General features: G+C 49.8%; 1 protein-coding gene across 1 annotated transcript in view; it reads right to left on the bottom strand.

The window, feature by feature from the left end:
• HIP1R (huntingtin interacting protein 1 related) overlaps positions 1–16,269 on the bottom strand; it is a 34,875-nt gene extending 18,606 nt beyond the window's left edge. Inside the window, exons 1-7 of the mRNA XM_088135233.1 lie at positions 16,058–16,269; positions 4,726–4,789; positions 3,706–3,848; positions 3,038–3,094; positions 2,712–2,792; positions 1,892–1,968; positions 852–913 (exon numbers count right to left, since the gene is read on the bottom strand). Coding sequence (XP_087991359.1) covers positions 852–913; positions 1,892–1,968; positions 2,712–2,792; positions 3,038–3,094; positions 3,706–3,848; positions 4,726–4,789; positions 16,058–16,150 — 577 coding nt within the window. The 5' untranslated portion in view covers positions 16,151–16,269. The remainder of the gene's footprint in view (positions 1–851; positions 914–1,891; positions 1,969–2,711; positions 2,793–3,037; positions 3,095–3,705; positions 3,849–4,725; positions 4,790–16,057) is intronic.
• Positions 16,270–16,694: the final 425 nt, after the last annotated feature.

Genomic DNA, 16,694 nt, shown 5'->3' with positions numbered 1-16,694 from the left:
AGAATTGCAATAAAAGAATGCCTGACCAGTTCAAGCACCGGACAGTTTCCCTACGGCAAAGCGGTCAGAAACCGCCTTTGCTTACTGGGGCTGCTCCGCGGTTGGATCAAGCGTGATGTTGCCCAGGTTATAAAAGGTTTCTCATTAACTTGGAGCATACATTACTGTGCCCACAGGGAGGCCAGACCGAGGTCACGTGACCACACAGAATTTGAGGAAGGAAAGGGGCCGTGGATAGGCGTCGGTGTTATCTGATGCTCAGCACAAAGGAAACTCACAAAGAGCAGAACGGATAAAGCAAACAAAGGTTGCGTTTCTCCCAAAGGACGCCGCATTTGTGGGCAGAGACGCAAAGCTCAGAGATGCCTGGGGGATTTTTTTTAAAAAGCGGACGCCTCGTTCCGATGACCCGCACGATTTATATAGGTTGCAAATTAGCACCACCCTTGCACAACCTCTCATCTCTCTGTTTGTTCTAGTGCAACATATTTTATTTGTTTAGTAAAAGGCCAGCCCTTCCAAGGTGGTTACAGAACAGGCAAAAGAACAAGGCGATAAATTATTACAACCGGAAAAGGTTCGGGTTGCAAAACCGCCCGGTGCTACCTTAACAGAAAACCACCAGCCTGGTGTTGGTACGTTATAGATTTAGTAGCAGTTCCATCTGCAGATCCGAGCAGGGGGTGAGGGTGGAGGGAAGCCCTGCCCGCCAACTTCTGCAGACAAAGCTGCTGTTCAACCCACGAAAACAAGGGACTACCTGGCAACATTGCACACGCCTCTGCCTGTGTTTAAAAATGGCACTGAGAAGAAAATGGAAGGAGAGAGCCTCGACGCTTAGGGAAGTTTACCTGATTCTGCTAATTTGAGTTCACAATCCATGTAGTCAAACATCTCCACGGTGAGCTGGAAGCTACAGAGAATTGTTAAATAAAGAGCAGAGGACCAGTGATCAGTTCCCCTTTCTGAGTAAAGTGGCATGCCTCTGATAAGAAATTGGGGGATTAGCAAGAAATGCTTCTTACTGTCACATCAAGCTTTCCCTAAATGCAACCATGCCTTCGCTGGGCCTAACCCAGGCTACGATGAAGCCACGCTATGATAGGAAGGAATTCGGTCTCTCCCCTGCCCCCAGCAACCCCTACCCCTCTTTCTTGCCTGCAAGGAACTCAAAACTGATGTTTTAGATTAACCTAATCACCCAACCCCCTAAACTGTGGATCATCTTAACTCTGTTGAAACACACCTAATATGGTTGGAGATTGGCTTGCTGCAAACAACCCATCATTGTTATGCTCAATTGAGGAGGAAAAAAAGAGGAGAGACAAACATGTTTGGGATTGGGGGAGGCCCACTGCCATCTTAGTAAATGGTGGCTTTTCAACATTTGGTCCCATGGAGCAACCAGATCAATTCCCCTTGGAAGGTCACTCGCAGGAGAAGAAGGCCAACAGTCCTCCCTTGTCCACAGCAGATGGTTACCCTGGTTTTGTTGAATAACCCAAGCTACAGCTAGCAATGCCACGTTGCTCACGATGCTTGGGCCCATGTCTAATTCCAGACAGGTCAAAGGGAGCATACAAGGTCAGGAAACCACGTAACTCAACCATCTGAGCTTGCTGGGAGCCAACCAAAACTGCACCGTGGTTTTTTTAGGGCAAGCACCAACCCAACCCAACGTTTAATCCAGAAAGCAAGACATAAAACTGTTTCCTGGGGATCAGAATTCTGATCTCGGAGGAGAGGTTAATATTACAGCTACCCCGCCAAGGATCTTCTGAGGTTCTCATCCGATTCGCTCCTGGGACGCTACGTTTGCACCAGGGAGAAAGGCAGCTATTAGGTTTTCTTAAAATTTTCAAGGAATCCCAGAGAGGGGAGAAATACTTACATGTTGTTCACATCTGTTCCAGCAGCCTTTTCTAGCACCTCGTCAGTGACTTCAAGCCCAGGCGGGAATTCGGGATGCTTCAGAGGGTAAAGCAGGGAGAATTAGCAGTTGTCATCAGGGAGAATCCTGCCCTTTGCAAACCTTGCAGGATTCACAGAAAAGGGGCTGGCTACACTCTCCCCTCTGCACCCACGTAAACATGGCAGGTTCACATCAGACTATAATCTGCCAAGAACATATCTTGGATTACAGCAAGACCCATGGCAGGGCAACGGGTGACCTCAGCCAATTTGGACTACAACCCCCAACCAAAGGCTGAGGATTCAAACCATGCAGGGGACAGTTTTAGCTGCGGGATCAAACTGTCTAATTTGGGTGCTTTCCAATTGATGCGTGTACCTCCCTTGGACCTGTCAACAATTGATAGAAGTAAACTCGAGTTTAAAGTCAAGATGCCATGTTTTTCCAACCTGTGGTCTAACAGAGCATACATTTAAAGGCAAGACCAATGAAATACCATTCAGAACCAACTAAGGCATCTTTTAAAGGTCTGTAGCCCCAACATCTCTACTACAGCTGATGACAAATCCTCCTCTGCTGGCTGAAGGGGAGCCAGAACAAGCAAAAAAACATTCGAGGGCTCCACTGTAACATCCAGGCAGGTTGTAACTTTTCAGATGTAACTACCAGGTTAATAAACCAAGCCCACACACGTGTCCCATCCTTAAAAAGAGAGCGTTGTATCTCACTTGCCTTAGCCCACCCTGCAAAACTCAGTCCAACTTTACTGTGAGAACAGGGTCGCTCAGAAGGGAGTTACCTTTACGTGGAAGGAGATTTTGGTGAGCAGAAGTTTGGTATAAATATTCACAAGCTGGCCATAACGATCGTGTAGATGGCGCTGGAAAGGGAAAATAACGAATGCGTCTGGCTCCAAAAACCCAAAATATGTTTTCCTGGGGTGCCCCAGCTGCCTCCTCCTTGTCTGCACTGGAGGAATAGGAATTCCTATCTTTGTTCGCCCACCCCAGACTGACCAGGCCCCTCTGGCCATGCTCTATATTCTGGTAAAGGTCTGGACTTAGTCTCCAAAATTGATTTAACATCTGAAGGTTCTGAAGGAGGCAGAAGATATCCAGAACTCACCCAAAGGTCTCCAGTTTCTCGGATGTTACTTCGATATCGCTGACAGTCCTGAAGAACCTAGAGAAATCGACAGGGCATTAAAAAAAAAAAACTTGGAGAACACAGAACTGGACGTCTCAGAAATGCCAACCATGCTATCTCAGAGCGTCCGAAAGAAAAGGCAATGAGAGGTTGACATAGGCGGCCCAACATTTGGGTAGCTCCAAGAACGCAAAATCCAGTCTTGGATACAAATGACATGCAATGCTTGTACTGTTTATAACTTATCTTTGACAAGTCAATTTAAGCAATCCCCTTTTTTTGGAAAGGAAAAATGGGCTCTGTATTTCTCAGATAAATAAATGAACTCAAAAGAACATCTTTCCTCAGCCTGGCTTCATGGGCTGAACTATGCCCTCTACGTGACTGGAAATTATGGAGAGTTGTAAACTAATCGGTCCGAAATGTACCAGGCTGGGGGAATGTTAATTCAGAGGCTGCAAAACTCTCTCTCTCTTTTTTTTTCCTTGCAGCCATCTTGGGAAAGAGCTCACTGAAGTATTTGTTAAAGAACACCACCTGGCGCACCATCTGTTGAAAACAACAGCTCAGCACAGCCAGACGGATGCGTTACCTCCTTGGCGATAGCCTCGTCTAATAGCTGAAAGGAAGAAGATCAGGGAACTTACGTTTGGATGACCATCTCGGAGAACCTTGTGGAGAACATGGCAGAACTTCCAGCTCAAGATGGCACTGCTAGGCAGAGGGAGACCAATCGCGTACGACCAAAAAGTAAATGCACCTTTCTCATGATGCGTCCCCAGAATAATTCCTTCACACAAGTTAAGGTTCATATTAAACATGGGACGCGTGGTCCTTGCTTGGCTATGATCAGCAATCGGAAAGGATCCCAGAAACAATTTCAGTTAAATGGGTGAGGAAATGCTATCTTATCAGGAAATGTTGGCACCCAAAACTCCGTCCTGAGTTCTCTCTTCAGAACATGCTATATAGTTTACCTTACACATGCAGCCTCTGTTTCTCCATGCCTGCCAATTAAGTGATGTAAAGATGAAGGAAACCCGAAAGTAAATGGTGTCTGGTTATACGGGGAGGTGAATGGCATATTATACAGGGAGAAAATGAATGGTGACCCTGGAGGACAGCTTATCCATGTTTTTCAACAAGCCATACCCTAGCCCCCAGAGAGCTTCTAGACAGGACTAGAATGCAGGTCTCCCTCATCCAGCACCTTAACCACAAGACCAAACTGGGTCTCATCCTCTTAGATAGATGGGTAGGTGACGGATGGATGGATGGATGGATGGATGGATGGATAGGATAGGATAGGATAGGATAGGATAGGATAGGATAGGATAGGATAGGATAGGATAGAGGGAGGGAGGGAGGGAGGGAGGGAGGGAGGGATGATAGGCAGATGATAGATAGATGAACCAGTTTGATCTAGTAGTTAAGCTGCTGGATAGGACATGACTTTGCTTTCATTTACATTTTGACCCTGTTTTCATGTCCTGGTATAAGTTGACACTGTAGACTCCCGGAGGCAGGAACCTTTTCTTCTCTGCTCTGGCTGGCTTGTTTTTATTATTACTTTGCAAACTGCCACCAGACGGTCCCTCCCAAAATCAGCTAATGAAAAACCGGAGCCTCCAGGAAATCCGCCCAGCGAGGGGCAGGGGGAAGGATACTCCGGGCGTGCTTCTCCTTCACGGGGGCTTCTAGCGTGTTGATGGCTTTGCTGATGCTGATAGCCTGCAAGCAAAAACAGAGACCACCGAGGTGAGAGGCAGCAGGGGGCCAATGCGGGATTCCTTGCGATTAAGAAGTCCCCGTCAAACCACTGCAGTCTTTAATATCCAGGCGTGCCGGCGGAGGCTTCCTCCAAACCGCCTGGGCTGCAAGACCCATCATCCCCAGCCAGCACGCTCTCTAACCCCTCCGCAAGCCCAGCGTCAACCGTGGCAGTCTGCCAACCCTGCCCCCAAAACGTGACCCAACGCGGTATCTCTGGGCAACCATTTCAATCAAAGGGCAGAACGAAAAGGCTGAACGGGGGGGGGGAAAACACAATAGCAAAGGCGCCGGAGTGTCTTTGGACTTTACCCTGCAAATCACCTGGATGGAAGCGCTTTCTGATAACACTTTTGGAAAGAAAAAGAAAGTGGGGGAAAGAAAAGAAAGGAAAACAAGGCCAAACCCATAAGCTTCAGCTCTGCTTCTCTACTGGAATGTCGGGGGAGAGATAAAAAGAGAATATCTCCCCCAACCCTCTGTTTATATTACCCTGAACCCCCACAGGAGATAGGGTACAACAGGGAAGGACGCAGTAAAATAATAAAGACCTTCATAAGGCGAAAATGGATGCAGGGATTGGATAACTCGTCCCAGTCTTTAAAATTATGAACTGAAAAGAAGCCTTAACTGCTTTGTTTTGCTTAGAATCAGGGAAGGAGAAATTTAATTTAATTTAACTATATGAATTTCTTCACGCTCACTGATGGGTTTGCAGACATGGGATAGATTTCTACGCTTCCTGTCTCATTAAAAGTTTTTCAAGTTTCTAGACCTCTTGACTGTTAAAGAAAACACTTCTGGTCCAAGCCTGATGGAATCCACCACTAGGTGCAAGCATTTCAAAAAAGAAAATGCAGCCGTAACGTGATGATCAGGAGTGAAAATGCTTCTCTCGTTTAGCACTCGATACTAGATTGCTTCTGCAGCTCTGCCAAGAAAACCACAAGGAGATCACAGAAGACTGGAGCCGGAAGGGATCTAGGAGGTCACCTGGCCCAACCCTCTGCTCAGGTGGATGCTCTGATCAGATTCTCTGAGGTCATCAAGACTGATCCAAGCTGGCACTTTCCAGCATCCGTGGGGGGCACCCAGCTGAGGGTCTCCCCCTTGCAGGGGGCAGCTGAACTGGAGAAAAAGCCATTTCAATACCCTTTTTGGAAAAACTGGAGGCAGCAAAGTTCCATGAATTAATGTCTGGAGATGAATAAGCTGGTCCCTCCCACGCTAACGCAGAGCAGAAGGTTTATAAAATCCTGCATGGCATTGCTCCACTGGGTGCAGGGTTTTTAAGGCCCTTCTCTTTCTTTTTTTAGCCTCCGAGTAACGTATCTTTTCTCAAATGTTTTTTTTTAACACATTTGACCAAAAAAAAATAGAAAAGGAATACAAAAGACACTCCAGCACACACAAACAACCCAGAAAAAGAAATATATGAAGAACTACCAAAAATAACAGCTATTCAGGTTAACAAAAAAAAAAAGGAAAACAGGAAAAAGGAAGAACGAAGTCTGTTCCCTGTTAGTCGAATATCAAACTCACTTCTAAATCAACGTCAAAAAAAAGGTTCTCTAACACCACAAGATATTGCAAAACCTATGCCATAAAAGAACACATTTTTCAATCAGGAGACAAAATTGCTTTTTCAAAAATCGGTAAGTCGCACTTCTGTGGAATCCAGTCCTTAATATCTGCAATATTCCAACTTTCCCAATTTCTCAAAATTGGGTACCATCGACCCATTCCCCCCCCCCATATAAAGCACCACAGAAAGTTTACAAAGTCTTGCTCATTACTTAGGGGACTTGCTCATTACTTAGGGGACTTGCTCATTGCAACTTAGGGGATTCGGCCCGTTTTAAAGCAGCCTTCCCCAACCTGCTGCCCCCCCAAGGCCTTGAACATCCATCGCCCCGATTCCCAGAAGGTGGAATAAATTCTGGGGAGGACCTTTTTTGCCCTGGGGCTCTTGAGACGCGAGCAGGGGAGCTGGAAGTCCACCTGCCCCATCACGAAGAAGGTGGCACAAGGAAAGGATGGGCCGACAAAAAGAAATATCGTATTTCCAAAAGGATGGGACTGGATTCCCGCAGCGTCCTGCGCGCATTCACACATGCAGGGCAACCTGCAGGTTTTGTTCAGCCTAACCGAACGCTGGCTAGACTGGTTGCTTTTCTACGGATGCTCCACCACGGACGGGCCTTGGCAAGGAGGGCGAAGGCCGGGCTCCGTCGCGGGGAGCCTGACCTCCTTTCGCACAGAGGCCCATTGTCGGATCCCTTCATTGAGATGCGAAGAGCTCAGCCTCCGGCTGAACGGAGGAAGTCAAAGAGACTGTGGGCTCCCGCAGGCAGCGGCCGTGGCGGCTCGGCCCGTCTCTGGACCCGTCTCTGAACCCTTTGCTAGGCCCGCAGCGAGACCCCCAACACGCGCACCCCGGGATGCGTTTCTGGCCCAGCTGCCCGATCCCCCCAACGTGAACATCTGGCTCAGCGTGACCTGCAACGCCGTATTAACACCTTGCAGCTTATGGGGGAAACCTCTTTGCTTCCCAACTGAATTTTTTCCTCCAGAAATTTGGTTTTTTTTTACTTTTCCAGTTGCAATTCCTATGATAGGCTTGAGAAAGGACTCTGTCTTGCGTAGGTCACTGTCTTCTGAAACAGCAAAGGAGCCAAGGTGGTCTGGGGCTGGGCTGGAAAAGGGAAGCCCCATCTTGCAGGGGGTGGGAGGCCCTTAGGAGACCCCGCAGGATGGGGGATACCAGCGATGGAGCAGCTCCGGGGTCTTCCCTCTCCTTCCACCTTCCCGCTTGGCCCTTGGGCCGGAGAAGGAGCCTTGGCCCAAACCAGCACAGCCACCAGGAACTGCAGCAAGGAAAGACGTGCCTGAATTTTCCTGGAATGCCCGATTTTTTTCCTCTTCATTGCATTCCTTTCACTTTTTTGGAACGCCTGCTTGAGTTTGATCCACCAAGAACGACCCCCTTCCTGGGATTTTTCCTCTCCCCTCCCTTTCCTCCCCATCCTGCCTTTTTGTACGCCTGATGGGGAAACCATTGTGCCTTGAACGGTAGGATAAAAAAGCCATAAACCAGGGTTTCTCAACCTTGGGCACTTTAAGAGGTGTGGACTTCAATTCCCAGAATTCCCCAGCCAGCATGGCTGGCTGGGGAATTCTGGGAGTTGAAGTCCACACCTCTTAAAGTGCCCAAGGTTGAGACATGCTGCCATAAACAAACATTGGCACACACTGGAGTGAGGAGGGTGCTGGCAAGGAAGGGAAATTCCTTCTCCAGTTTCCCTCCAGAAAACCTCACCAACAAACAGCTTTCTTCACATGCTCAAGAAACCTGAAAAATGGAGGTTTCCCACCTGCATGGAGACCTCTCTCTTTGCAAGAGTTGGACTCCCGGGAGATCTACTGGTTTCTTTCAAGCAGGCACAGGGTGGAGGTGGGGGGGTCGTATTCACATTTGAGCATCGGGCCCCCAGCCCCCCAATACCCAACTTCAGTGTGTCTTTCGTGGAGAAAAATCTATCTGTGCAGTTGCTAGGAGTCCAAAACGACTCGATGGCACGCAATGGCTCGATCGATCGAGCAATGTGTTTTTAGAAAGGCAACGGAAAAATTATTCCCTTCTCCTGTTTTATCGCCCACACAACAACCTTGCAAGGTAGGTCGGGCTGAGCGGGAATGACTCTCCCCAAGGTCCACGAGGCAGAGGGAGGTCTTGAAGCCCACTAACCTCTCCCCGACTTTGTCTGCAGCCACTCCTCCCGGTTTTAGATCTTCGATGCTTAATGCAGCTTGGATTTCATCCTAAAACTCGGAATGAAGCGTGCGTGTTAGTAAAATCAATACGGTACAGGGGAGTTTTCTCCCGCGTGGGGCAGGAAAAGGGGAACTTGGCTCGCCTCGTTGCACAAGATCAGAGAGATCAGAGAGAAAAGGTTTCCTTACAAGGCCGCCAGCTCGCCAGAGAACCCGACACGTCTGACTTCTGTTCTTAGGCGGGGTCATCTTTAATGGCATGCTTTTTTTTTTTTCCTGTTTGCTTTTGGAAATTGCAGATTTTTCAAATTTTCTTTAAAATTGCACGCTGGCTCCGGGAACGCCAACCAGTGGGGGCCAAGTGGGGGATCCAGGAAGAACAAGGGAGAGACTGACTGGATCAAGCGATGAGAACTAATCCATAAATAACCATTAGCTGTAACTTCTGACTGTTAAGATGGAAAGCGAAATAAGATCAATGCCAAGCACAGAGAACTGTCAGCCAGAACTGTCTAGGTCAGTGTTTCTCAACCTTGGCAACTTTAAGACGGGTGGACTTCAACTCCCAGAATTCCCCAGCCAGCCATGCTGGCTGGGGAATTCTGGGAGATGAAGTCCACCCGTCTTAAAGTTGCCAAGGTTGAGAAACACTGGTCTAGGTGTTCAGTCTTTCCTGAATTGGCAATTTTCAGGTGTGTTAGGATTCAGGGTCCAGATTTCCCAGCCTGTCCCCGTTTCTGCATTACTAAAACTTCCAATTACTGCAGTCTCACCATTGGAGAAGGAAGAGAACATGCCTTTTCGTAAGAGCTTTTAAATGCACATTAAAATTCACATATGAATACACGGCATCTCAGGAATTATGATTTTCTTCCCATGCTGGGGAACCCCCCCCCCCCGGATATCTTCACAAGACTACAACTCCCAGAAATCCTCATGGACTCGGGTGGCCAAGAAACGCGATGGGGTGCAGCCACGGACGTGAAAAACCCTTGGAACAGCAGGGTGATGCCCACCAGATGTTCCAGCGAGCTGTGCCTTTTTGAAGGCAGCTGTTCTGGGCTGACGTAAAACAGGCCAGGTGAAACGCAGCTGACCAACCTCAACGTGAGGCCGGCCAGTGGGAGGGTGACACACCCTCGTAACCAACCGCCAACATTCCTGGCATTCCGTCACTTGCACATGGAAGCCCGTAATGGTGCAAAGCACAGAAGAACACTTTTAGCAGAATTGGGAGATTGGAGAAAACACAGATCCTTTCCCATCCAGCTTCCTTAATGAAACTCTCTGGCCTCACACTAGGAATTTTATTCTCTGCATCATGTTGTAGGCCCTTTCAAACACCCCACTGCGTAAAAAAATCTCCCCCCATGGAAAACCTACTGCTCTGACAGGAAGAAAGGTGTCCTAAGTCATCTGTTCCTTGCTGGGCTAATTTTCGACTAAAGGGAGGTTCCTTCACAACCTTTCTAACTTGACCGACAATCTGATTGTGGTAAACACCTTCCCGCTACATCCTAAGTTCACACCACAGCATCTCACAACGTTAGGGTGGGAGTCAACCAGGTCTTGGAGGCTGAGAAAGTTGGCTTCTTGAGGCAAACCAAAGCTTGTTCAGAAGACCAGGGAGGAGGAGGAGGAGGAGGAGAGCCTGACGGTTTTTGTGGTTCTCTGGAGGCAGCTGTCAACATTTTGTGGGGACTAGGGATCATCTCAGATGCTCTCATCTGACAACGCTCTTTTCTGGAAGGATGGGTAGAAAGAAGATAGAAAGGAGGCCAACCAGCGGTTTGGAAAGATTCCATGAGTTCCGATCGTATCCTGTGACTCTGAAGATGCCTCTGCTTCCCATGTGCTCCATACGAGCTTAAACAGCCCTCTACGATCACACCACACGTTTAATTTGCCTACAAACCTACTTGCCTCATTTGGCTTGGTTATGATTATTACATTATTTTGGTGGTTCAGTGTGTGTGTAAATTTAAGCCACGGCTAGTTTATACTTCAACATACTGTGCGTACCAAAAACCAGGTCAAATTAGTAACCAGCTTAAGTGTCTTCTAGGTAGTTAGGGTGATTCTAGGGTGTACCCCAGATAAAGGCTAGGTAGCCTATGGATTGTGTCATGTTTGCTGTTTGGCATCTTTGTTTAAGCAGGCGACCATGATTGCAGAGAAAAGGTAAATATTAATTTGCTCTGAGGCTTAGCAAGGGCAGCGTATAAGCAGCATAGCAGTTCCCCTTATACCTGAAACCTTAGAAAGTTCCTGCTACAACCATCCCACACAGGTGTAGCTCCCCTGGAGTCCTCCAGATCTTTTGACTTCCCATCTCCATCAGCCCTAAATGGTGGGAGAAGATTGATGGAATATTTTGAAACACCTGGAGGACATCAGCCTGCCTCCCCCACCCCCAAGAGAACAGGATCCTTGGAGGAACCAGGTTCCCCCAGACACACGGACACTTTGCACCAGACCAATTAATAATCTCTTTGGAGAATGATCTGTCCCACAGTCACCCCTAAAGCCCATGAAGGAGGACCACAGCTAACTCCTTCTTCAATTGACCGAATCCTGGGCCATTGTGTTGCCGAATCCTGGGCCATTGTGTTTTCAAATCTGAGCACCTTCTGCCAAGCATGTTTTCCATGCCAACTGTCAAGTTGCCTGGCCATCTCCCCCATCCTCTTTCCAGCTTCCAAACAAAGGAAGGAGAAAGAAGGAAGTGACTCAGAAATTGTTTGGAGCCACTGAGATGAAGTCATAAAGTACAGGAGACGTGAAGAGCTCTTCTTGAAGGCTGAACAAGTATTTCTAGTTCCCGTATTGGAGGCTTCCCAGTTCTGAAAATGCCGTTTCCTTCACAGTGATCTCATTTCCTCTCTGACACCTGATTCTTAGCCACAGAGGAGAGAGAGAATGAAAATTAGCCGATGACTCTGAAGGTTTGGTGTGAACTTTGCGTGGCTTTTAATTTGACTCCGGGATGAGTGAAACTGCCCCCAAAAACACCCCGGGAAGATTGCAACCTGGCCTAGAAAGTTTGATAGCAACCCTACCAAGGCATCCAAAGTGGGTCGAGCTGAAATATAAAGATGCCATTCCTGGGTGTGCTGTAGGTCTTCCCACACAGAACCAGATGGGTGCAACCAAGAGGCTTCAACATCCTTTCCTGCTGCTCAAACTTGAGCAATTAAATATGAGTCAACCTACAATGATGTCCACGGAACAATGCTTATTTCAGTTTCCATTTCCAAATAAAAAGCAAAGGCTGCGTGTTTGGCAGGCACTGGAGACAAGTGTGCTGGGCTTCCATGTAGGAAGCTCCATTATGCTGGAGAAGAGAAAGAATACACACACAGGATGGGAGCAGAGATTTGTCTAGAATGTGTGTGCTTTCTCTGCTGTTGCTAGCTATGGCAAAAACTGGGTCTCCCCTCAGTTGTGGAGCTTCTCTTCGTCCCCGGGGCTCCTCCAGTGCTGGAGGACACCCACAGCTGGGCCAGACCCACCTACAAGAAGACCACCTTGGCCAACATTTCAGTGTCCATCATGCAGAGCTGCCTGGCTTGCAAATCTATCTTTTGGGGGGTCCTTCTGGTTCTCTTCTGCCTCAGGAGAGGACAACACACCTGGTCCTGGTCCTTCTAGGCTGTTTCATGTGCCGCTGATGGGCTCTGATGGGCCCTGAGCAGCGTGCTGGTTGAAGCTGCGTCACACCTTTCCAGGCAGAAAAATATCCCGGGCAGGACGAAGAAAGGCTCCCTGGTCAGAAATCTTTCCTACCTAAAGATAACGCCAGCAATCTCGCAATCAGGCAGGCCATATGGTTCAAAGTTAATCGTTAACCCCAGAACCAGTTTTTGGAATATACCCGTGGGAGCCCAGTCAGATTTCTACTTGCTGGTGATTTGAAAGGGATCCTCAGCATGGCCAAAGGCTGGGCTGTGTCTTGCGGGGTCTACCAAAGGGGTCTCCGGTCGCTGGGAAGATTCGGGCCTTCAGCTTTATCTGGATCTTGCCAACATACATTTGGGCTGATCTTTGCTTTTGACCTTAGTTTGGGTTGGCCAACGGCCGTCATAAAGACTCGATGGGATGGGAACGTCTAAAAAATAGACCTTCTTAAGAAGGAGAACCCCACCCTTCACACAGCAGCTGTGAGCGTTAGATGGGGCTCCTTCAGCTCAATGCTGAAAGCCTTGCTTAGACGTAGGGCTGCCAAATACGTATGTGTACACATGCACTCACATGCATACGTATATACATACATACCTTCTTGGGGCCAAAGCAACTTCGAAAACAGGGCTAGGACTGCCAAAGGCCAGATCTTTTGAGAAGCCACAAAATTGACCAAAGAACAACCATCTCCACATTCTTGGTGGCTTCAAAGGGTTCCTTCACCTCCAAGAGATTTCATAACTTTCTCTTGACTTTAACCAGCAGTTATAAAACTTTCCTATGTTTTGCACTAAAGATGTGTTTATATAGGAGATAAACTTTGTGGGGTGGGGGGGGGAGACAACCTTTCCTCACTGGAATGGTCTCCAAATCTCTCTTCTAAACCTGAGGGGGAGGAGAAGAAGATTATTCTCAAGGGAATATGATCACCCCACCAATTGACATGTTGGTCAAAGACCGTAATAAAGGTTTACCTACCTACGTACCCACCCAATAATTGGATAGGAGCACCAACAATGAAGTTTGGGGTATTTAGGCTATGACTGGAATGTTTTGCTAAAACAGACCTCCTACATACATTTTGCAGGGAAATCCCACACAGACTGGGGGAGGGCTCATAGCTAAATAAATGTGTTGGGCTGTAAGACAACCGATCTCCAATCTGCAACTTAGAGCCATAAATCTCAGACCAGGTATTTTGAGGCAAACGTTGCAAATAATAATAATAATAATAATAATAATAATAATAATAATAATAATAATACTTTCCTGCTAGAAAGCAAATTCAGAAGCGATTGGCAACCTTGGAGTAAACAAAGGGTTTTAGTGGGTGTTTTACTAGAATGCAGCACTGGCATGAAATGTAGGTTTTCCTTACTTGCTGAAAAGGGCGCAGCCATTGAGAAAAAAAATTAAATCAGCAGCTGGGGGGGGGAGGATCTTATTCCAAACAAGGCTATGCAGTTTAACAAACAGCCTGTCTGATCAAACCTACAGTGGATTTTTTTTAGCTCTCCAAGTCTTGGCATATGCCAAACCGGATTTGCTAGAATAACCAGGAAAAACAGAAGTTTGGTCTGTGTAAGTTTGTCTGATGGAACGTGAGGCTCTTGGGAGAGCACGTGAGAATGAAAACCCCAAGAAAGTTTCCCAATTCACTGGAAGATGGATTTTAAAAATGGAAGTCTGTTCCCCACGTCTGGATATTTGTGTCCACGCGCATAAAAAGTCGAGGCGGCGTCAGCTGTGAACAGCACAAGGGTGTGTGGCCATGAAGTCAGATCAACATCTCCTTCCTGGTTTTTTCAAAGGGCCATCTTGAGACAGTAAATACTATGTTTTGAACCAAGGGAACCTCCCTGTAAAATTCAGTTTTAAAAGCACTACAGTTTAAAACAGTCTTCCCCAACCTGGTGCCTTCTGAGACATTTCGGATAATGGAGAGGATTCTGCGTGTAGTAAAGAATTATTGTATTCGATTCCACATTATTTCCTAACTCCTTGGTTGACAGAAATCAAGAGCGGAAGTCTCTAGGGAGAAACTCCAGAGAAATAATCAAGCCTGTCTGTTGAGCAGGAAGGGAAAAATCCAAACTGAGACTTCTATGAAACCAGCCCCAAGTAAAAAGGAATACGTTTCATAGTGGCAGAAATGTTTTGCAGACTCTGCTTCCTTCCTATCTTCAGCTCTACGGGCAGCAAGCTCTGAAAAACGTGTCCGTGATCAATCTAAGCGGTGCAAGTTCCTATTAAAAGCATAATAATGGTTCTTGAACGGAACAAACTGGACCCATTTCTCAAAGCCCTGATCCAAACAACGTAACGCAGCCAGAAGAGGCAGGGAGATGCCAGAACAGTTACTGGCGTGGCCAGGGCGTGATGACAGCCACGGGGACCCCTTAAGCATGTGCAGACCGCATTCCCCTTTCACGGCATCCAGACGGAATCCCGGGAGAGGGAATTCCAGGACATGAAGAGCCCTTCGCAAGCCACCATTAAGTTATCCAGGGACACGCACCCCTTGGAGCAGCACCCCAGAAACGTAAACCAACTTGCAAAGTTCAACAGGAAGCAGAGCGTTTCTGATGCCCCAGAGCGGAGTCTTTACCGGAAGATCACTATCGAAAATATCAGATTCCAAGTTTCCAGGAAGAAAACAGGGATCGGAAGGTCCCCAAAGGGCCACCCATCCAAACCAAGGCGCTGCTGAAGGTGCAAAATCTATTCGGCCACCCCCATCGGTCAGAGCTGCGCATATTTTGCGTGCATTTGACCCAGATGGACATATATGGAGAACACCATAGGAACGCAACCTCTAACAGCAGCGCGCTTTTGCACAACCGAAATTCCCAGGCAAGGTCCGAAGGGAGGTTTCTCCCTCCCTGAAAAATCGGACGATTTACGGATTCCGACCCACCACGAGTCGGTCTCCCACCGCACCTCCAGGCGGTTGGCAGAAATACCGACACATTACCGAAGAAAACACCCAGAAATAACAACCCTGCCAAGCAGCACCAGAAACAGTTCCTTCCTGACCGGCCTCCAGCTGTGCTCACGTACAGCTGCGAAGTTGCAGCTGGCTCAGACAATGGCGCTTCCCTCTCTGGGGTTCTCCCCAATCTGGGGGCAGAGACGGGGGCTCCCCCCAGATGGCAGCCACCTGGCTCCAGGCAGCCCCCAAAGGGCCCGAAGACTCAGCGCCGGCAGAGGAGAAGTTCCCCGTCGCCCGTGACCAGAAATCACAATCCTTAATAACAGCAGCAGCAGCAGCAACAATAATCCAGTGTAAACATCTGGCTGACTGTGTGACCAACCCTAACAATAGTCGTAACAGAGATCTTGCATTCTGGGCGGCTTTGCTTGCTTGCTTGCCCTCCCTCTGGAGGGTCTGCCCCCCACAGACCCCTTTCCCGCCCCCCAACCGGGCTCCCTTTCATTTTGGGAGGGGGGAAAGATGCTCCATGGGACCTATCCTAATCTCCTCCCCCTCCCGCCGGGCTCTCCTTCCGGGCGCTCTCCAGCAAAGGAACAGCCCCAACTCGAGGGGGCGGGAGGGGGGCTCGCCTTGGGGCAGGGACCCCTCCCGGGCAGCCTGGACGAGACCCGGGGCAGGGAAGGAATGAGGGGGATTCTGGGCGCGGGGGCGACCACGCCTGGAGGGAGGCTTGCAAGCGTGGGGGGGGGGCGGCGGAGGCGTGCGGCAGGCCTCCTTCCTGCCGGGGGGCGCTGACTCGCCAGCGGGGTCTGCCCTGCTGCCGCGCGCGCGCGCCTTGCCTGGCTCTTGTCGAACTGCTCCCGCTCGGCCTCCAGGCTGTGGCCGCCGCGGCGGCTCAGCACGCGGGCCGGGACGTTCCGGATGCTGTTCATGGAGCCGCGCAAGGCGCCGCGCCCGGCTCGGCTCGGCTCGGCTCGGCTCTGCCGCTGCTCCCGCCGCCGCCCGGCCCCGGACTCGCCGCCGCGGACGCGCCTGCCGGGCGCCCGGGGGCGGGGCGCCAGCCGGCCACGCCCTTCGCCGGCGCCCACTCGCCGGCCGCGGAAGCGCCGCGCCCCCGGCCGGGCGGCCAATCCGCGCCCGCTCCCCCCGCCCGGGCCACGCCCCTCCGCCGCGCGCGAGGAGCCCGGTGCGGCCCGGAGGCTGGCGGCGGCTTTGGGGCGGCCTCCCGGCCCAGAGGCCGCTAAGCGCCCCCGGGGCTCGCGCTGAGTCCTGCGAGGGGGGATTCTGGGAAGGGCCGTGCCAAGGCCCCCCCCGGGTGGGGAGTAGCTCGTGCTGCGCGAACCCGCCGGGCGGGATCCCTCGGGCCGCTGCGGGAGGCCGGCCGGGGCCGAGGACCAGGGGCTGCCTCCAAGCCCCAGGTAGACTGCCCTCCCCTGGGGAGGCTCGGGCGCCGCGCGGACCAGGGCCGCGCGGGAA

Source organism: Python bivittatus, unplaced genomic scaffold (assembly GCF_059951505.1).
Source record: "Python bivittatus isolate LINGU-HERP-01145 unplaced genomic scaffold, Pbiv_v1 ctg000100_np1212, whole genome shotgun sequence".
Classification (NCBI taxonomy): domain Eukaryota; kingdom Metazoa; phylum Chordata; class Lepidosauria; order Squamata; family Pythonidae; genus Python; species Python bivittatus.
Note: the sequence above shows the minus strand (reverse complement) of the source record. Positions and strands in the feature narration are given on the sequence as shown.